General features: G+C 38.6%; 1 protein-coding gene across 1 annotated transcript in view; it reads left to right on the forward strand.

Moving 5' to 3' along the window:
- Window positions 1-23320, forward strand: part of BANK1 (B cell scaffold protein with ankyrin repeats 1) — a 177194-nt gene that overhangs the window by 30406 nt on the left and 123468 nt on the right. The window contains exon 2 of the mRNA XM_034442209.3: window positions 4687-5085. Within this exon, the coding sequence (XP_034298100.1) occupies window positions 4687-5085 (399 nt within the window). The remainder of the gene's footprint in view (window positions 1-4686; window positions 5086-23320) is intronic.

The following is a 23320-nucleotide window of genomic DNA, read 5'->3' on the forward strand; positions in this document are numbered from 1 at the left end:
CACGATCATCAGAGGCTTTTTTTTTTAACTTTTAAAAGCATTTTTTCTACAATCTCTTCCGATGAAAAAATGCTTTTAAAAGTAAAAAAAAAAAAAGCCTCTGATGATCGCACGGCTCAGCTGGTATCCTTAGAGGCTTTTCAAAGCATTTTTTTTCTGCAACCTCTTGGCTGAAGAAGTGGTTTAAAAAAGTGCCCCATTTTCTGCCCATTCCGGGTGGCGGGAATCAGAATGGGTGGAAAATGTGGTGCACGGAGGCCAAAAACGGGGCACGCAGAGACTAAAAATGGGATGTGGAGGCCGAAAATGGGGTGAGGCAGAAATAGGCAATGGCAACCCCTGCAGCCTGAAACAGCTGATGGTCGGGAAGCCAATCCAATTTACCATCAGCTGCTTGTGCTAATCAGGCTGTGCTGAAGCTGAAACTGAAATGGGCTGTTTGCTGTTTGCTGCAAGGAGGCAAATTGCTGGGAGGCAGAGGCCAAAGGGTGGGGGCCGGTGGGTGGGCAGGGCTACATTCGGTGTATAAGATACACCCAAATTTTCACCCTCTTTTAGGGGGAGAAGTGTATCTTATACTCTGAAAAATATGGTAACCAATGGAATGGCATGGTTCCAGGAATTGTGGTGCTCCATCACTGGATGTTTTTAAGAAGAGATTAGACAGCCAATCATTAGATCATCTAATGATCTCCAAGGTGCATTTCCAACTCTTATTTTGTATTCTGTAATCTATGCCACAGTTTGGAAGTATGATTTGGCTTGGTTGGTTTATTTCAGGAAAATTTATGTGAAAAACAGTATTTGATACAGAAATGTTTTATGGTTTGGGAGAGAAATGGACATTGTCCCAAGTATTTGTCCATAAATATTGATATGAATGATTAACTCAATGTAAGGTCTGGATGAATTCAAAAGAAGTACTGAAATTGGTAGCTCATATCATTCTCTCTTACATATGATTCAATCATTTCTCTTAAAAACTTATAAATTTTGAGGCATAGAAGTGTTAGGTATTGTGTGAATGTTGTGTCATCTTAAATGAACCATGCTCTTGTAATAATAATGTTACTGTGTAAAAGTTTATAAAGAGAATTCTCTTTAAATATAAAGAAATACACTGTGTCGAAGAATGATTTTGAATTGAATGCTGTGGGTTAAAGGAACTTATGTCATCAGGGTAGTTAATGCAGGGGTGAAATGCTCCCAGTTCTGACCGGATCACCCAATCCGGTAGCGATGGCAGCAGATGGTTCGGAGAACCTGTAGCAAAAATCCCTGTGCCCTCCCCGCCACCATGCCCAGCTGAGCCGCACGATCATCAGAGGCTTTTTTTTTTAACTTTTAAAAGCATTTTTTCTACAACTTCTTCCGATGAAAAAATGCTTTTAAAAGTAAAAAAAAAAAAGCCTCTGATGATCGCACGGCTCAGCTGGTATCCTTAGAGGCTTTTCAAAGCATTTTTTTTCTGCAACCTCTTGGCTGAAGAGGTGGTTTAAAAAATGCTTTGAAAAGTCTCTGACGATCCAGCTGAGTTGCCTGATCTGCAGAGAGGTATTTTTAAAAAAGCCTCTCTGACGATCCCAGCTGAGTTGCTTGATTGTCAGAGGCTTTTCAAAGCATTAGAAAAAATGCTTTGAAAAGTTAAAAAAAAAAAGTTGGCCACTCCCACCCAATCACATTACCCCCCCACCAAGCCACGCCCACAGAACCGGTAGTAACAAATTTTACATTTCACCCCTGAGTTAATGGTATACTTCAACAACAGCTATGTCTGTTATTCATCTAATGTAGGGCTGTCAAACTCGTGGCCCACGGGCCAGATGCTTCACACACTGGCCACGCCCATGCCCAGTTTAGCAAAGGGGGAAAAAGTCATAATACATCATGTGACGACCCCATGACAACACGAGTTTGACACCCCTAATCTAATGACTTAATGAAACAGAGATCTACAAGGAAATGTTGGATTATAGGGCAACTGTTCACATGTCAACTTGTAAAGTTTTATATAAGTTTAATATATGGGGGAATATCTACTCCAATAGTCAGCAGATTAAGGAGATGATTGACTTATAGAAAGTTGGAAAAGCTTACAAGGAAAATGTGTTTTTCATGACTATCTCATGAAGATTCAGAAGTCTCATTAGCATTAATCTCATATTTTATGCTTCTAATACCTGCATCCAATAAAACCACGTAGGCTTAAGAAATGCTGTTAAGGGGAATGATTTTACTTTGGAAGCTGCATCCACATCTAAAACCAGACAGTCCATAGCAGAGTTTCCAAATGGAAATTAATTGAAATTTAACCACCTATTTGGAAAATTAGTTACATTCACTATCATCTCTATCAAACTCTCTACATAAAGCAACTGGATGTGAGAGTGAGAATTATTTTTCCCAAGATTAACAAAAGCCAATTTCTTGATAAGGATAAGAATGAGTTCTTTGGGTCAAGTCACATGTGGAATTGTTTATTCAGTTATCCTATGATGTTATCAGAGATTGCCAAAAGCAAAACTTTTTCTGTTGAGCTCTTTTCACAAAACAAAACATTTTAGAAAAAAACCATAACATTTTCCCTCTTTCTCTCCAGGAATCATTGATAGTAGCAAATATTTTGTGTGTGTGTGTGTGTGTGTGTGTGTGTGTGTGTATGCATATACATACTGTACGTAGGTATTTAAAACATTTATATTCTGGGCAGCTTATCGTGCACCTGTTATCGGGAAGGGCCTCATCCACCATAGCATTCTCCAGATAACATGGAATTATGATTCTCAGAAATGTTTGCCAGCATCTTGGATGTCCTGATTTAGCATTAATGACACAGCAACGAGGATGAAAGCTGTAGTTCCTTTATTTTGCCAACCAAATTATTATCAATCACAGTTTGGGCTTCCCCAAAATAGATATTTGTGTGATAAGCTCTAGAAATCATCATGGTAGCAACTGATGGAAAGGGAAGTTTTCAATCCCCTCATCATCTCCAGCTGCCCTATGAATAAATCCAATCTAATAATGTTTAACATTTGGGCCAAACATTTCCTTTGATATGGGTGGTTGTCTCCCTCCCAGCCCCAAAATCTTTCTCTCACCAGAATTATAAATCTAAAGATACTCCAGCTTTGTTGGGACAGTATCTATTATAGCTATTTTTTTAAAAAAATTGATTTATATGCCGCCCTTCTCTAGAGACTCAGGGCAGCTTACAATGCGTTAAGCAATAGCCTTCATACGTTTGTATATTTATACAAAGTCAGCTTATTGCCCCCACAAACTGGGTCCTCATTTAACCTACCTTAGAAAGGATGGAAGGCTGAGTCAACCTTGAGCCCGATGAGATTTGAACTTACAGTAATTACAGACAGCTGGTGTTAATTACAATGCTTTTAGTCTGCTGAGCTACCAGGCCCGTTGCTTTATTTTGCTTTAGAATTTAATTAATAATGTATATATTACTGAATTTTGCCTGTAATGTCCTAAGGAATTTAGAAGCCGCTTTTCTGTTGTCAAAAGAGCAAGAGATTTGATCAAAGCAAACCTCCAATTTCTCGGGATGGCTGATGTTCTACAGATCTCTGCTAAGTTTTATCCCTGTATTGAAACTGCTTCTATTCTTTTTATTTATGACAAACTTTCTCAGTGCGTACTGAAGTGGTCCTGCAAAGCCACATTATATTGCCAGTTCACTGATCTACATGCAAAAAATTGGTGGGAAAACTGTTCACTATGGAGAAACAAAGTCTTGGTGTCATGCTATACATTTAGACAGTAGCCTGATCTGCAGCTCACCTTATTTTTGAAAAACAATATTCTGTTCATGGCAAAAGATGGCATGAATTGGCCAAATATAAGATCCATCATGCTCTAGAGATCTGCCAGTCAGACCATAACACTGAGACCAAGAAATATTGCCCACAAGCACCAAAGCTTGTAAGTACCAAAGTACCCCACAGAGTCTTACTCTGCATCCCTAAACCAGTGGTGGGTTCCAACTGGTGTTACCACTGGTTCTCTTCGCGCATGCGCTTTGTGTGCAATCACCATGCGCGTGCGAGCAAAGCTCGCGCAAGTGCATTAGGTATCTGCCCAGCTGAGGTGCGGCAATCCACTCTGCCGTGCCTATCAGGTGGGCTAAAAAATGAGAAATAAAGGTAAGTTTTATGCAGGGGCAGCCGGGAGGGCCCAGCTCCCAGTCAAAGAGAACCAGTTCAGTGATGTCACATCATCACACCACTACCACTACCAGCTCGCCCAAACCGGCCCGAACCGGGAGCAACCCACTACTGCCCTAAACTGCAAAAAGGTCATGAGATTCTGAGCAAAAGTTAACAGAATACAGAATAACAAAGTTGGAAGGGACCTTGGTGGTCTTCTACTTACAAATTGCAAGCTTCCAGATGATAATGCTGAAATCTTATGAGATCTTCTTAGGTTTTAACAATGTAATGGTAAAATATGAAATTTCAGTCTTTTTTGTATGCTTACTGGGAGCTGGGAAAGTATGCCAACTTCTTAAATGTGTCTATATACATCTGTTTTTGATGCTAAATTCTTCCTTACAACTGCATACAGGAATCTAGACATTGAACCCCTTCAGAATATTAGCTTCTGATATTATTATACAGTAATGTAAAGTGACAATTGTTCTGAAATGTTTTCTTTTCTCTATTCCCTCAGAAAATACACAGGGCATCCTTGTTATCTATGAAGAAGCTGCCAAGGAATGGGCTCTGTATTTAAAATCAATTTTCAAGCACATTGTATTAGAAGACAATATCTTACTTTACGACTTAGAAGCTGCATTGATTCACCATTCAGAAGTGCCATTTCTTTGCTCTTACGGATGCAAACTGTTGATAATATCAAACGGTCTTTTAAAGGGCCTGAATGTGAAAAAAAGATATTTTCTGAACAAGATTCTTCAGCCACCTGAAAGGGTGTCCGTTTTGCTTTGTGGGGTAGAAGATTCAGACCTTATCTATCAATTGCTGAATATAGACAAATGTAACCAATTGATGACCACGGATCAAGGGCCGGAAGATTATCTCGCTGTTATATCTGATATTATTCAACAAGGTACTATCCTTCCTCCCTTCTTTCCTCTGCCTCGAGCAATGTGAGATCGCAGCTGTCTCTTCCTTTTAACTGCTAGTGGGGGTGTGAGCTGATTGGGTGGGAACTTGGCTGTGTTCTGATTGGGTGGAGGTGTGTTCTGATTGGTTAGGAGCTTGGCTGTGCTCTGATTGGATGGGGGTTTGGCTGTGCTCTGATTGGATGGGTGTGTGTTCTGTTTAGGTGGGGGCTTGGTTGTGCTCAGCTTAGTCTGAGTTGCAGGGGGATTTGAGCTGGTGAGCTGCGTTGTTGTTGTTTGGCTTCGTGTTTGTGGCCTTGTGAGCTCTTCATGGTGGGTGTCAGTCTGCTTCATGTATGGATTGGAGGGGTTTAAAGTGGCTAATGATGCAGCTGCGGTCTGGCTTCTGGTCCTTGGTCGTGGCTCATTATCAGTGTGGAAACCTGAGAAAACATACATATATATATATATATATATATATATATATATATATATATATATATATATATATATTATTATTATTTTTTAAGGGAAAATATGCAAGCTCGGAGATTGTGTTATTATGTTATTTCTTCAAATAACTTATGTCAGGGTTCCAAGTAATAGACCCATACCAAGCAAAACTCCGAGGCAGATGAATTCCTCAAAGAATAGCTTTATTGGATATATCATATTGTCACGAATCTGGTGAAAACCGACTCTGAATGTTCCTGTGGTTTTCACCTAATCAAAAATAAAAGGTTTTCCATCAACCCCAAACAATCAGTCAAGTGGTCCAATCAAGGCACTGTCTGATAACCTGGTGACATCACTCCTCCTTCCTCTGGCCAGGTGTGAGAATGTCCTTGGTTCCCAAAAGAAAGTATTTTATTTTGACTACACAACCCCAGCTATCTCTAATCCCCCCCTCCCTATCTCTCAGTGTGGCAGCACTGAAGCTCCAAGATGGCTTCAGCGAGGCCAGCTTCAGGGTTGACAACTTAATTATGATGAAAAAAAAATTTGTCACTATGGTGAAATATTAAATGTGTACAACCTGATAGAAATATGGAAGCCTCTACCAGCTATACTGGAGAAGGCTGCAGCGAAGCAGTGGAGAAGAATGAAGCAAAACTAGGTATCTCTTTCATTTCATATTTCAGTAAAACAGCTTTGAGAAAAACACTTAGCTAGAGCTTTTGTTGAAGCAAAGTACACACACACCCCAAAGCTTTGCACAGGGTCATACATATCCATCATGCCAAGAAAGAATGTTATTGAAGCAATCATGATTCAAAAATTTGGTACAACATCATTATATACTGGACTACAATAACAAAGGGAGAGAAATGGCATGTTCCACTGAAAAATCCTGAGCTAATATATGTAATAACTGAACATTATGAATGCATGGATTATTCCCAAACCAGAGGGAGCAGTTCAAGATCCAAGTTGCACACATGGTCCCCTTATTTAATCTTACTTTGTTTTAAAAGCTGCTTTGGATCAGGCTGTTCAAATCGATGGCATTTAAGAAACAGACTATGTATTTAAACTAGCTGCTACCAAGATACATAATATAGTGTGACATTGTTTAAAACATTGACATTTTTGTGGGATCATGGAATGATTCTTTATCCTTTTGCAGCTGCACCATTATGTGTCATTGTGCATAATGCTACCTGAAAAAATAATCAAACCATTTATCTATTTACAGAGATAATCTTACTTTCCACCCATGCACACATAACTCTGGGTTGCTTAAAGAGGGTTAAAAATAAGCAGTATCATTCAGCAAGAATAATAAAAATGGCGCTACTGGAGTAGGGAGGATAATACAAAAATCAGACAAAAACAATATCAATGGTGGGTTCATGAATTAAAGAAACATTTTAACCAGACCCCAAGTTCTGTCCAAACTCTTAACAAAATTATCCTACTTGTGATGAAACAATATGATTTATCAATTTACTCCATCAACTCAGAGGCTTCAGACATGAGTTATTGTACACTGTGATAGATAGATAGATAGATAGATAGATAGATAGATAGATAGATAGATAGATAGATAGATATTATGAACCATTAATTAAAAATTGTAAGAGAAAATCTCTTCGAGCCATTGATTGATTGATTGATTGATTGATTGATTGATTGATTCATTCATTCATTCATTCATTCATTCATTCAATCAATTTTTATCTCTAGTGTCTCTTGAAGATATTGTTCAGCAAGGTTTAAAGTCATTACATTGCTTCTTGACTATTAAAAGCTTGTTGGAAAAACATTATGAATATCAAAGAAACCCTTAAGTCATTAAATAACCATTCATACTACATAGACAAGAAGGCTATGCCAATTGTTCTGGAATAATACTAGATTTCTTTTAATTAAATGCATGCACTAGAATCCATTGCTTTATAAAAAGCCAGAAAAATTCTGCATATACGTCAAGTTTCTAGAATGCATAGATCATATCTTGTCCTGTTTTTGATCCAGCCAGAAGTATTTTACAATTAGTCATAGACTTACAATCTTTAAAGACTTGAGATATGAGCACTGAAGGATGCTCATTGTAGTTGTAGTTGTACCTTGTACCAAGGATCAAACTACAATACACACAAACTTCATAGTTTTGAGTTGTACTTACTATTACAATAGGAATGACCAAAGACCTATTTCACTTGACAAAATAAATCAAGTGCAAAGCTTTGGAAGGGAGTTTTGCTGTTTTGGAAGTTGTTTTATAAAATTTTCCACTACCAAAAGCAAAGAAAAGAGATCATGTTTTTGTGTTTTGTTTCTAAAACCTCTTCTGCAATAGGAATTTGGAATTGGAATAGGCTTTGGTATAATTTTACATATACCCAAAATCCTCTTGTGGTTATTGAAAAGGTCATATTCACACATTACTCTGTGAATGAGTTTTGAAGAGTGCTTTTTTAAAAAAATCTCCATCAAAGCAAAGCATGTCCTTTAAAGCTTTGTCAAGTCCTATAAAGTATATGTCTATTAAAAAAACCAGTTAAGATATTATTGTACATAATAAAAATTTTAAGCACCAAAAGAATGCAGGCAGAGAGGCCTATAAAGTTCTAAGACAGCGTCAAACTGGTTTTAGTATCATGAACTCATAAAATAAGGTAAGTAATTTACATTGAAACCACAAGTGGCGCAATTGGATGAGATTGTATAACATGCCAGACAAAGCTGAAATGGAATTTGATAGTTTGTTGTTGTGAAAACAAGCCATAATCTTACCAGGTTATATGAACCAGGGCATATATTATACCATGTCGTGTGAACACGGGGGATGTCATTTATTAAACCAGATTTAAGATTTAGTTTGTGGCATGAACCCATCAATAAAGTTCAGCAGGTGACATGATGGTCACATATATAGTGCATCTCTGTTCTTGCATTAATGCCAATGGTGGGTTGCTACCGGTTCGCCCCAGACAGGTAGCAGGGGCGGTAGGAGGCTCCGCCCACCCACGCAGATGTCTCTGTGCATGCGCAGAAGCATTGCACACGTGCGAGTACACACACATGTGCGAGCACACATGCGTGCAAGCAAACTGGTAGCAAACAAAATTGAAACCCACTACTGATTAATGCAGCTAATAACATGAACAAAAAAATAACAAAAAAAGAGAATGATATGTATTCTAATTGCATCCTGGAATTAAATCTGAATGAGAACATGAGACTGAATACGACTGGTTCCGTTCCGTAATCATTATGCTTACAAAGCTGAATGGCAGTTCTTGAAAAGAGATGGTTCATGCCCACTTGAATGAAAATAGAAAACTATATGATGAGGAACCCTTGAAGTCAAGTAGAAGCCTTATTAAATCTGGAAATGTTGGGGTTGGAAAGGCATGCTCCTTATCTGAGTTTGAGAGCTAATGTGATATAGTGATAAAAATGTTGGATTTGTATCAGGGAAGCCAGATTCAAAAACTCAGTTGATTATAGAGCTCACTAGGTAATTTTGGGCCAGTAATTGCCTCTCAATCCAACTGGCCTCAGAAGCTGTTGTGCAGATATAATTAGGAGATACATCCAAGTATGCTGCATCAAGATGTCAAGGGCAAAATTGGGCAAGAAACAAAAAAGCTTTCTTTTTAATGGCTCAGTTCACAAAAGATGGGCAAGCCAACTCCAACCCCATCCAACAGATTAATCTTTCAGTTCCCACTGCACCTGAAACAGGAGGATGATTGAGTTGATCACTTGTTGCCCATTTTAGATCTCACGGTCATCTTTCAAGAAGGGGGAAAAAAATCTTCACAATGAATAAAATAAGTAGTTTGCTAATATATATAGCCAAGAAAATAGTATTCTATATCCACTATACATATATAGTAAATTCAGTAACTTAGAAGCAGAGTGGGTTCCTTCCTGGGCAGAACTTTTATAAGGATCTGATTACAGAGCTAGGAATAAAACTATTTTGTATTTCATAGGGGCATAAATATATAGCTTTTTCTTTTTTTGAATAGAATTCATCTGTTTTTCTAAAGATATATTTGCTTAGAGATGTTCCTCATAACTAGGGAGAAATCTCACATGAAGCAAAAGGTTTCTGGGTCATGCAAGATATCTAACACGATCAGTGTGGACTTTGTGGGGCCCTTGACTCCCCTTGACACAAATCAAACAGCAGCAGTCATATCTTCTATATCACCTTGTCAGGGATAAGCTGGGATGGAGAAGACTAGAAACTTCTCAAACTATTCTACTGTCAGAGTTCCAAATGACATCCCCAACAAAAGAAAACTCCAAGGCTTGAGTTTCCTCAAAGTTCCATTTTATTAGAGATGTCATATTGGCACATCTGGGAAAACCCGAATCTGAAAGCTTCCAGGTTGTCCCCACCCAAAGGAAAGTTCAAGTCCCTGCCCAGCACCCACATGTCCATCACATGGTCCAATCCAAGCACCCTCCCAACTGGAGATGCCTCCCACTTCCAGCCATCCAGGTGCAGGGCAAGATGTCCTTGACTTTCTGAGAAAGGAATGTTATATCACCTGTATGACTGTTTATCACCCTACAATTCCCCTCCCAGTTTCCCACAGTAGTAAATGTGGCAGGCCTGGAGAGCCAATGAAAAAGATGGCTTCAGGTCTGACATCTACTTTGTCACCCTTTTTTTTTTTTTTAAATTTGATTTATATGCCGCCCTTCTCCGGAGACTCAGGGTGGCTTACAATGCATTAAGCAATAGCCTTCATACTTTTGTATATTTATACAAAGTCAGCTTATTGCCCCCACAATCTGGGTCCTCATTTTACCTACCTTAGAAAGGATAGAAGGCTGAGTCAACTTTGAGCCTGGTGAGATTTGAATTTGCAGTAATTGCAAGCAGCAGATGTTAATAACAGTGCTTTAGTCCACTGTACTACAGGCTCTTACAGGCTTTATAGGCTTTAACCACTTCCATTTATAAATTTATAAAAATAAATTTGATAGAAGGATAAAAATATGATACAATTCCCAACAAACTAGGCATTCTGACACTTAGTTAAATTATGATGTACCAGAGGTATCCAAATGTCTCGTATGAAATGTTTTCCTAAATTTTGCAGCCTCATTGACTTCCTTTTTTCATAATTCAGTTCCAAGGCAAAACATCCTGAGCAATATCATTCATGGTTGTGCATTGGTAGGTTTTTGTTTTCCCAGATCAGAATGCATGGAAATCTGGACAGGTACCCAAATGAGATGCAGCAATCAAGGTGATAAAATGGGACTAAATAGGGGAACTCACTTTTGGTACAGAAATCCATGAGTAACTTTAGATGCTGTACATCAGTCTATCTACTGCATATGATTGTTTTTGTGGGTGGGAAAAAGTAGTGAAGGGAGTGTAGATGACACCTTTAGCTTCTGTGGGGAAAAGGCAGATTTAAATAGAACATATACAAGTCACTAAAATTAAAATGTAAAAAGGGTATAGCAGAAAACAATCGTAATATCAGCATTCTCTGCCCCCCTGCAGCCCACCTGAAATAAAATAAATAAATAAACTGAAAACCACCACTAAAAGAAACGTTCTGAAAATTAGAAGCATCTTTCCCAAGGGAAGATCATTTCTAGGCTGCTTTTGACACATTATTATCTGGGACAAACTAAAGGCAGAAAAGACAGTGAATAGAAATGCTGATCAGGCAGCGTTCAAAGACAGAAAGGATCCGTGTCAGAAGAAAAGCATTCTAAATAGAAACTGTGGGTGAGCTTGTCAATAGCATCTTCTTCTTAGAAGCTCAGAACTAATCACTGGGGCCTTCTGGCAAGCTTGTATTCCAAAGCATGGAACCATTTGGAAGGAATAATACTAAATCAAATGCAGATTGTGTGGTTGATCGATCGATCGATCGATGAATCAATCACGTCCTGTCAAACTGTTTTTGATTCCTAGCAACCACATAGATTTTCTCCATGATGATCTATCCATAACTTAGTCCAGTGATGGCTAACCTTTTTGCTGTCACGTGCCAAAAATGGGGAGAGCGCACGGGGGAGGGTTGTGTGCTCACACCCATAATTCAATGCACCCTTTCCCCCTTGCATGCGTGCGTGACCCTCCCCCGTGCTCCCCCCCACTTTTGGCACATGATAGTGCGATGGGCCCAGTAGGCCCATTTTTTCGCCCTCCCCAGGCTCCAGAGGCTTTCTAGGAGCCTGGGGAGGGTGAAAATGGCCTTCCCCATCACCCCCCCCCCCCGGAGGCCGGAAACACTGTTTCCCAACTTCCGGTGGGCCTGGAAGGCCCGAAAATCAGCTGGCCGGTGCACGCATGCATGCTGGAGCTGAGCTAGGGCAATGGTCGCGTGCCCGTAGATATGGCTCCACGTGCCACCTGTGGCACACCTGCCATAGGTTCGCCATCATGGACCTAGTCTTTCAATGATGCATTCATTGCTACTGTAACTGAGTCCATCTACCTTGTTCCTGATTGCCCTCCTGTTCTCTTTCATTCCACCATTCCCAGCATTAGGTTTTCTCAAGAGAGCTAGTCTTCACACAATGAATCTGAAGTAAGATAATCTACTTATTTTTTAAGAAGCACTTTTTTCTAACGATCTGATGGCCATTGTTTACTTTGCCATGATTATACATCCAAGTTTGCAAAGGCAGGTCTGGTTCCTAATCTTCCTGCTCCAGATGTGGATAAAGATGTATTTCCCAGGTAGGTTTTGAGGATAGCAGTCAGTCCCTGAAAATTAGGGGGCATTCATCTCATATCCCACTTTTCAGTATAATGCTTTGCTGACACTGAGTTGGATTTCTTGCCAGAATACCCATTTCTTGGGGAGTAAATAATTGGAAGATTAATTTGTAAGAAGAAAGAATGCTTTTGTCCCTTAGCTGCCAGCAAAGTATCAGGTTAATAAGTATTACACAGCTGTGAGAGGTTATGGGAAATCAGGATTAAGAAGAATAGGCATGGATAAAAAAAAAGAAGAAGAAGCAGAAATCCTTTGAACTGCATTTTCAAAACTAAGCTTGAGTATAAACTGCTTGAGAATGAAGCCAGATGAATCATTTCACAGTCAAATTTGATAACAATGATAAATAGGATCCGAGCTGCTAATTCAGCGGAACAACAGGAATGATTTTGCAAGGTTTAAGCACTGCAAAATAGTTTGTGGGGGGGGGGGGAAGCCTGCCTGTAAAACCTTTGTTATTTGGTTCCTTCTGTACTTGCCAAGGAGAAAATATATCCATGCATTTTGAGCATAAGAAGGAAGCTTATCTTAGTCACACTTATATACAAGCAGCAAACATGTGATATCCAGTCCTTGATCTGAAGTGGCTTGGTTCAAAACAGTTCATGTGACAAGATTCTGCTCTTTAGCTAAAGAGTTTTATTCTATTGTACGTTGTCTTACTTCTACTGATTGAGATAAAAGGAATTGAATTGCTTCTGCAGTTCCATATTTAAAATGTCAAAAGCAGTACTCAGAAACCATATATCTGAGTATATTTCTGTTATTGTTGCTGCTTTAACTGTGACATTGAAATCAATATTACCTTACTTCACCTTCAGAATCTTAATAAAGATTAGAGAAAAGATTCTTCCTGGATACATTGATAGCATTCGCTTAACTTAATATAAGCAAACACAGCCATTGTGGTTTGTACACCATGATATTTTGCTTAGTACATTATGCAAACTCTACAAATCATAGGTCACTTGATAAATTATGGATAGCAAGCATGTAACATAATGTGTGAAACCTAGTCTATTTATAATATGAGAAAATAAGATAGTCACATTCTGAATAGCTATCATGCAAAACTTTCCTATTTATTTATTTATTTATTTATTTACTATTTAAATGTACATCACTGTGTAGCTAACACACAACTCTAATGCCTAATGAACAACATAAAGAAATAGGAAAATAAATTTTAAAATGACCCAATGCCCATAGAGCAACTCACCAATTTATAATCAAAGTCGCAAGGCAGGTTCAAATCACAACCTGGCCCGATGCCTGGAAGAAGAATCCGATCTACAACACCTTGCAAAAGTATGCCAAGACTGGGGTCATCCAAATGTCATGGAAGGTATGCATTTCACAGGGTGGTTGTCACACAAGAGAAAAAGGCCTATTTCCTCTGTCCAATTACATGGCACTGTTTAATGGAAGGGATCCAGAACATGCCCAATCTGCCAGAAATGATTAGAAACAGGAAGTTCTGCAAATGATCCAGTCCTATACCATGAAAAAAAAAACTTTATGCACAGCACTTCAAATTGTATTGGTGGCGCAGTGGTTAGAATGCAGTACTGCAGGCTACTTCTGCTGACTGCCGGTTGCCTGCAATTTGGCAGTTCGAATCTCACCAGGTTCAAGGTTGACTCAGCCTTCCATCCTTCTGAGGTCGGTAAAATGAGGACCCAGATGGTTTGGGGGCAACATGCTGACTCTGTAAACAGCTTAGAGAGGGCTGTAAAGCACTGTGAAGCGGTATATAAGTCTAAATGCTATTGTCAGGCCCGTCAAGCCATCTTTTGCATTGGAACTGCTTTGAGGAACTTCGAGCCTCAGAGTCTTCTTTCGTTGGGAGTGTTACTTGGAACCCTGACAGCTATTGCTTTTGTTATTTGCAATAAGAAGTTCATCTTATTCTAGAAGCCAGGGCAGCTTTCAGATTAGACACACGATGTAGGCATAGCAAGGCAACCCATAACTAGCTACAGTAATGCACCCTGAATCAGCTGTAACTTCTGAGCAGTTTTGAAGGATAGAAAAATTCAATAATACAGATGGGAGGTGACTAAAGCATGAGGGATAATGAGTATAAATGGCACAAAAGGTAGGCCTGTATAAAGGCTCCCCTAGCCAGAGCTGCCATTTGCTTTTAGCAAGAGCTGAAAGTCTAGAACATGGGTGTCAGACTCAATCATGTCACATGACATATCATGACTTTTTTTGCCTTTGCGGAGTCGGGGTGGGCGTGGCCTGTGCGTGATGCATCCAGCCAATGGGCCACCAGTTTTACACCCCTGGTCTAGTAGAACGACCTCCCATACTCCACAAAACTATTTACGGAACTGCAGCCCCATCCAGAGTAAAAAATGATAAGTCCCACCAGAACTAGGGGTGCCAAATACTGCAAAAGCACTTTGACATCAACCTTTGGTTGGCCCAGGAAATAGAGCTATCTATTGATGATACATAACCTCATATTATTGGATGACCTCCTTCTACAGTCTCATATAGATATGAAATAAGAATGGGCTAAGGGTAATGCCTTGAGGTTCTCCACTTAATAAAGGTTTGGGGTTAGATTTCTCACCAACTATAAACACTAAATTGAATGGACATCAAAGGGAGAAGGAGAACCCCATAACTCTATATCTCTCTAAATAGGTCCAGAAGAGAGAGAGATGAGAGATCATCACTGAGAGATCAAGAAGGACCAGGCTGAAGATGCCATTGCACTCTCAGTTTCTACTGCCATCCCAGAGGTCATGCACAATACATGCAACCTCATTATGAGAGTTTGGGCTGCAACTTTAGAGGACCCTGGGCAAAGCAGAATTTTCCTGATCTTTTATTCAAGGATCGGCAACCTTCTCTAAAGGGTTATATTTTTTACATTATAGAAAATTCCAAGGCAATTCTGTCGCTCTGTTCATATCTGTCCACTTTATGACACCAACAGCAAACCAATGCTGTTGTATCGTAAGCAACAAAATATTTGGTTCCTGATCATCCCCAGGGAAAGTTTTATTAATGTTTGTCCCTGGTATCTTTATCTAAAGTATGCATTCCAGCACATTTCACCAGGGATGTGGGATATGTATTGTCATTTATTTTGTTGCTGTCTTTACCTAACCAGGCTCACAAGTGAGTTTCTTAAGTGAAACTTGAGATGTTCTGTTTCTTTTTGAGGGAGTGAAAAAGACATGGGCTTCTTTCAATCTGGTGTGATCATTTTCTTTCTTTAAAATGATTCCCAAGTACTTAAATTTCTTGTTGTAATATTTTTTATTATCATATATTTCTTTTATATTTTGAGGAGTGTGCTGTCTAGATGTCCAAGGTTTTAACATACGAACAAACATCATTACCATCGTCATTGTAATCAAATGTATATAAACAAATATACAGTAACAGATAAACAAATATATAATAACATCCATCATATAATAACATATATTATCTTCCATTGTAATATCAATTATATAACCATCAAGTAAGAAAAAAAAATATTACCCGTCTGTTTTCCTTTCTCATGTACACCATATTCTACCCAATTTTACAACGATGGTCCATCTCTTTCTGTCTCTTCCCTTCCTTTTCCCTCTCTTCCCTTGTCCCCTCCACTTGTCTCTCCTTCCCTTTTTCCTTCTCTTCTCCTCCCCCCCTGGTTCACAATGGGATTGCGCGTGTGCACAATGGGCTTCACGTGCGCGCAAGCCTTGCTTCTGCATATGCGCAGATTGCCGATGACGACATCCGGGGCGGTGGACAGGACCTCCCACTGGTTTTATACTAGTTCTTGCAAACTGGTCCGAACCGGGGGCAACCCACCACGGTTCCCTTCCCTCTCTTCCCTTTTTCTCTCCTCCTCTCCCTTCTCCTCTCTCTTTCCTCCACTTCCCTCTCCTTCCCTTTCTCCTATTCCTCTCCTCCCATCCACTTCCCTCTCTCCTTTTCCCTCTCAACTTCCCTCTTCTTCTGTCTACTTCCTTCTCCTCTTCCCCCAACCTTTCTCCCCTCCTCTCTTCCACCCCACTCCACTCTGAAATATTTAATATTTAAATTTCAGTCACTCCTGTGGGTGGAAAGATAAGATAGATTCCTATCCTTGATGCAAAATTTATTTCAGCCACTACTTTGTATTTTCACCAGCAGGTTGCCTCACTCCCAAACCTGAACAGTGATTAGGGAAGCTGATAATTGAAGCCTAGCCAATCTAACCTTGCTTCATAATTCCAGACTGGAATATTTAAATACTTTTAGTCGATATTTTTCACCCAAGTGTTCTTGGTAGCACTACCCTATTCATATGCATCTTGATAACACCACACCAAATCAATTTGGTTCTTTAGATAGTGAGCACAAAATGGAGTAAACCCATATCAGATTTACTATTAGTGCCTTTGGATGCCTTGAGAAAAAAATAGATGATATAGCTAGCAGAAGTCTTTATGTTTAGCTGTTTTCTGCTTTGCATGTGGGCTGATCAGTTGCATAAATAAATAAATACCTTGACTGAGACTTCAGATGTGAGAGGGATCTTGGAGTCCTAGTGAACAATCACTTATATATTAGCCAGCAGTGTGCTGCAGCTGCTAAAAAAGCCAACACAATTCTAGGCTGCATAAACAGAGGGATAGAGTCAAGATCATGTGAAGTATTAGTACCGCTTTATAATGCCTTGGTAAGGCCACACTTGGAACACTGCATTCAGTTTTGATTGCCACGATGTAAAAAAAAAATGTTGAGATTCTAGAAAGAGTGCAGAGAAGAGCAACAAAGATGATTAGGGGACTGGAGGATAAAACATATAAACAATGGTTGCTGGAACTAGATATGTCTAGTCTTATGAAAAGAAGGACTAGGGGTGACATGATAGCAGTATTCCGATATCTCAGGGGTTACCACAAAGAAGAGGGAGTCAAACTATTCTCCAAAGCACCTGAGAGTAGAACAAGAAGCAATGGGTGGAAACTAATCAATGAGAGAAATAACTTAGAACTAAGGAGAAATTTCCTGACAGTTAGAACAATTAATCAATGGAACAACTTTCCTCCAGAAGTTGTAAATGCTCCAACACTGGAAGTTTTTAAGAAGAGATTAGATAACCATTTGTCTGAAGTGGTGTAGGATTTCCTGCCTAAGCAGGGGGTTGGACTAGAAGACCTCCAAGGTCCCTTCCAACTCTGTTATTCTATTCTATTCTATTCTGTTCTGTTCTGTTCTGTTCTGTTCTGTTCTGTTCCATTCCATTCCATTCCATTCCATTCCACTCCACTCCACTCCACTCCACTCCACTCCATTCCATTCCATTCTATTCTATTCTATTCTGTGGCATCTCATATTTTCCAATCTTTTACAGACATCATTCCCTTTTCTTCTATGCCAACCTTCCATGACTGGGTCAAATAATTATTCATGCATTTAGGTTAAATTCAGATCCTAAAGATAGCAAATAGTCAAACATTTGCATAATTTTAGTGGCAGGAGGAACAAAAATACAATCAATAACCTGGTAGTAATCAGCAGATTGTCTAGAACAACTCAACATTTTTAATGAAAATCTTCCCAAATTTAATTAGTAAATGCATGATCTGCAGGTTGTCTTGTGTTTTGCTAAAAATGAAAAAAAAAAGATCCAGTGATTTGTGGATTAGCTGGATAAGAAGGACTGGATAATGTGAAGAAGGAAAATTTAATCTAATTGTTGTGAAGTTGTGAAGAGTTGTGAAGATTTCTTGGCTTGCAATTGTTGTAAAAGTGAATAGAAGTAGCTTCTTGACATATTTTTCTTGTTTCAATTTGTTTTCTCTCTTATGCTTTTTCACTTTTTCATTTCAATTTCCTTAACTTTCTTTTATATTGCTTTGTGTTTATCTTTTATATCTTAGAATTTTTAAAAATAAAAATAGCATTAAAAAATTAAAAAGCTGGACTTGTTTAACATTCTGACAGTCTAAATTCTTATTTAACCATTGGCAGCGAACTCTGTGCTAATGAAGCAGACATACAAGTATGTGATATTTTATTCTTCTTTTCAGCACTAATTGGATGAAAACAGCTTACATGAGTTGATGTAATTGAAATTCAACTTACATGAGTTGAAATTGATAGAATTAATAGAGTGGCTTCTTTTGTATTGGAGTTCAGTAAAATCTAACTTGGTATTGGATTAAATCAGAATAGAATAGAATAGAATTCTTTATTGGCCAAGTGTGATTGGACACACAAGGAATTTGACTTTGGTGCATATGCTCTCAGGGTACATAAAAAGGAAAGATATATTCGTCAAGAATCATAAGGTACAACCCTTAATGATAGTCATAGGGAACAAATAAGCAATCAAATCATATTAGGAAACAGTCAATATAAATCGTAAGGATACCAGCAACAAGGTTATAGTCATACAGTCATAAGTGGGAGGAGTTGGGTGATAGGAACAATGAGAAGATTAATAGTAGTGCAGATTTAGTAAATAGTTTGACAGTGTTGAGGGAATTATTTGTTTAGCAGAGTGATGGTGTTCGGGAAAAAACTGTTCTTGTGTCTAGTTGTTCTGGTGTGCAGTGCTCTACAGCGTCGTTTTGAGGGTAGGAGTTGAAACAGTTTATGTCCAGGATGCGAGGGGTTTGTAAATATTTTCACAGCCCTCTTTTTGACTCATGCAATATACAGGTCTTCAATGCACGGCAGGTTGGTAGCAATTGTTTTTTCTGCAGTTCTAATTATCCTCCAAAGTCTGTGTCTGGCTTGCTGGGTTGCAGAACTAAACCAGACAGTTATAGAGGTGTAGATGACAAACTCAATAATTCCTCTGTAGAACTGTATCAGCAGCTTATTTGCATAAAAAGATAAGATCTGGTCTGCAGGAATTCTGATCAATTCATCTTTATTTTCATTTTTTTAAAAAACCATGTAGATGATTTTCTTTGTACCTGAAAATATTTATAAGCATATACATGTGTTCATGATTTATAGGAAATATAAATATATGAAATGAAATATACATTGCAAAAGTAATGCTTGCTAGTCTGGGGTAAGAGGGTTGTGGTTTTTTTTTAAATCATAGAACATAATCCTTTTTGCAAACCATTATTTTATTTTATTTTATTTTATTAAATTTCTATACCACCCTTCTCCCGAAGGACTCAGGGCAGTGTACAGCCAGAAATAAAACCATGACAATATAAAAATTAAAAGCAATTTAAAACAATTAAATAAATTGGCTGAAAACTCTAATAAAACAACCCATTAAAATAGTAAAATATTATTGTTATTTAGGCCAGCCCTGCTTGTTGGAATAATAATGTTTTTAGGGCGCGACGAAAGGTATGCAGGTCGGGAAGCCTACGAATCTCCGGGGGCAGCTCATTCCAGAGGGTAGGGCCCCCCACAGAGAATGCTCTTCCCCAGGGGGTCATCAGCCGACATTGTCTAATAGACTGCACCCGGAGGAGCCCCTCTCTGTGGGAGCGTACCGGTCGATGGGAGGCTATCGGTGGCAGAAGGCGGTCTCGTAAATATATGATATACATTATTATATTAATGTTAAAGCTTTTGAGAAGAACACTGCAAACCAAGGTCAATGACAAACCTTCTGTTAATTTCATTGCATACAAGGACATAGATTCAAGAGCCTGGTGGCGCAGCAGACTAATAGCCTGTTATTATCATTCAGCTGCCTGCAATTACTGCTAGTTCGAATCTCCCCAGGCTCAAGGTTGACTCAGCCTTCCATCCTTTCTAAGGTAGGTAAATTGAGGACCCAGTTTGTGGGGGCAATAAGCTGACTTTGTATAAATATGCAAAAGTATGAAGGCTATTGCTTAACGCATTGTAAGCCGCCCTGAGTCTCTAGAGAAGGGTGGCATATAAATCAAATTAAAAAAAAAAAAAAAAACAGGACCAAAACATCCAAAATAGTTTAAAACATTAATACATTGTATACTTTGGGATGCCAAATCTCACATATTGCCTAAAATGTCCTAATAAGTTTTTAATGATTTTCATCCATACTTCCTACCATAAGCCAGCCACAGACCATTGGATGGAAATCACTGTCCTAGAAATAATTAAGAGTTTAATCTCTGGATTAATAGGAATTATCACCAACTCTCGATTCCTAGGAATCTCTTATGTTTATTAGGAATTATTACCATGTTGGCAAGGGATGTGGTGGCTCAGTGGCTAAGATGCTGAGCTTGTCAATTGAAAGGTCGGCAGTTCAGCGGTTCAAATCCCTAGTGCCGTGGAACAGGGTGAGCTCCCGTTACTTGTCCCAGCTTCTGCCAACTAGCAGTTCGAAAGCACATAAAAAATGCAAGAAGAAAAATAGAAACCACCTTTGGTGGGAAGGTAACAGTGCTTCATGCACCTTTGGCATTTAGTCATGCCGGCCACATGACCACAGAGACGTCTTCGGACAGCGCTGGCTCTTCGGCTTTGAAATGGAGATGAGCACCGCCCCCTAGAGTCACGAACGACTAGCACATATGTGTGAAGGGAACCTTTACCTTTTTACCATGTTGGCTGCTGCATAAGGATTATCTGTAGACTTTGTCCACACATTTACGATTAGAAAATGTACAGAAAGAGAAGCAAGGGGTAGGGTTGGAAAACAGTTTAGTATTAATATAATCTGCATCCTTCAAAGCAGTGGAGAGTGTTCTCCATCATCAGCACAAAAACAAGATTCTTGAGTTAGTTCAGTTGGCTTCTGTAATGGAAGACATGGCTTACTGGCCCAACTGCCTTTTTTTTTTTTTTGACAGAAAAAAGATTGTGTTAGTACAAAAGTAGCCAATTACACTTTAGATTACCATGCTGTGGAAGTCCAGCCCAAAAGCCTGTGCACAGACTATGTGCACATGTGTCGGCATGTGGCTACCATGTTCCTTTCACATGGAGAAAAATATTTTGGACCAATAATCTGCAGATCGTTCACAATGATCTGCAAACTGTAAACTGAGTCATTTACTGAGATGGGCAGCTATAGAAGTCAAACAAACAAATCAGCTGCTCACAGCATACTAGGTTACTGTTTGGATAACTTTGTTTTCCTGAATAAACTCTATTTTTTTGGTTGAAGCCTTGATTTATAAGCCAATATATATATATATCAAACAAGGAAGCCAAGTAATACTGTGCTTCCATATAGAGAGTGGAATTTGCAGTCTTGAAAACTTGGAAAAGAATGGAACCCTGCTGCATATTCAAAGAAAGATACTATTATTGTCAATGTAGCGCTAAATCAAGATAAACTCCAATCATTGATGGAAGGGAGGATTTAGAATTGGAGAAGGGAGGAAGGGAGGGAAAGAATGCAAAACATTGTTTACAATTTAAATTGCACCTGTATTGACCATTCTATAATTAAGATGCTCTAAGAAAAACAGTTACAACTGATAATGAGATTTAAGTCCTGGTGATTATGTGAATTTATCTATATAATTTACTTCATTACAACATGGAAGAAGATTGCAACTGCATTTTTACAATATATTTTTTCAAACATATTGGCAGTCTTGATTATAGCTCTAGGATTTCCTGGTAGACTCCCATAAAGAAAAATAATCAAGTTTTACCTTGTTTAACTTTTCAAGATCAGACAAAGTTGACACCTGTCAACCAAACATGCAATAAAGGTAAAGATAAAGGTTCTCCTCGCACATATGTGCTAATCGTTCCTAACTCTAGGGGGCGGTGCTCATCTCCGTTTCAAAGCTGAAGAGCCAGTGCTGTCTGAAGACGTCTCCGTGGTCATGTGGCCGGCATGACTAAACGTCAAAGGCGCATGGAACGCTGTTACCTTCCCACCAAAGGTGGTCCCTATTTTTCTACTTGCATTTTTTACGTGCTTTCGAACTGCTAGCTTGGACAAATAATGGGAGCTCACCCCATTACGCAGCACTAGGGATTTGAACAGCTGAACTGCCGACCTTTCGATCAACAAGCTCAGCGTCTTAGCCTCTGAGCCACCACGTGCAATACAACAGCATAAAAGCCAGATTTATATTATGGACAGTAATATTTTCAAAAACTATCACTATTAAGTTGCTTGTGTTTGCATTGGAAGTTACTTTTAAAGGTTTGCAATTTACTTGACGAAAGCTAAGCAGTTGAAAGGAATTCCAGATAAGCATACAACACTCTTTTCTACCACTGTTTGAATATTCTTAAATCACAGTAAATCTCATTGATTTAATATCCTTCCATGTAAATAAACTTTTAACACAAAAACAGTCTCTATAAAGCAAAGCTATTTTTCTAAAAGTACAACATGAATGCTTACTTAGAGAAAGAAAGTAAATGGATATATTTTTTGCTGGAAATTTTCAAATATTGAACAGATGCCAGAAAGATAATGGAAAACAAAAAGTTACCTATTTCACTGAGAATATGATAAGAACCAATGTGCTAAAATATAAGAAAATAGATTTGAGCTAAGTAAATAAAATTAGATTTTAATTTTAGAAGCAAATCCATATCCTATACTGTCATAATGTCTAAATAATATCTAAAAATGTCCAAAAATGTTTTTAAAAGGACTTTTTACAGAAACATTCAAGTTTATCTTTTTTTGCCTTAGAATTCAATGAACATGCTCATAAAACCATGCATTCATATTAAGCCACATACACTTGAAAAAGTCTGTTGAGAAACATTGTTAGGTTTATGTAATTATTTGTTTATAACCTGTCTACTTTTTTGCCAAAGAATTGTTGGCCAATGAAACTAACGTAATTTGGTTTGAAAATGCAACATTAGGTAAGGTACATATTTAAATGACAGCTAAATGAATTTGTTCCCCATCCTTACCAGCTTTTACTTGTTCAGGTCACATTTGTAGAAAGCAATGAGAAGAGTTTGGGAGCAGGGCTGCTTTCAACTTTTCCCAATTCTCTAACAGTTTTGTTTTTGTATTTCATGGGTAGGCTGGCACAATATGAAACGGAATGATATTATTATGCCAGATGCTAAATCACCCATATCAGCAAAGGGAGAAATTTGCCCAAGCAGGCAGTATCCATTAGAA

This window comes from Pantherophis guttatus, chromosome 8, assembly GCF_059756535.1.
Source record: "Pantherophis guttatus breed Tessera chromosome 8, ASM5975653v1, whole genome shotgun sequence".
Taxonomy (NCBI): Eukaryota; Metazoa; Chordata; class Lepidosauria; order Squamata; family Colubridae; genus Pantherophis; species Pantherophis guttatus.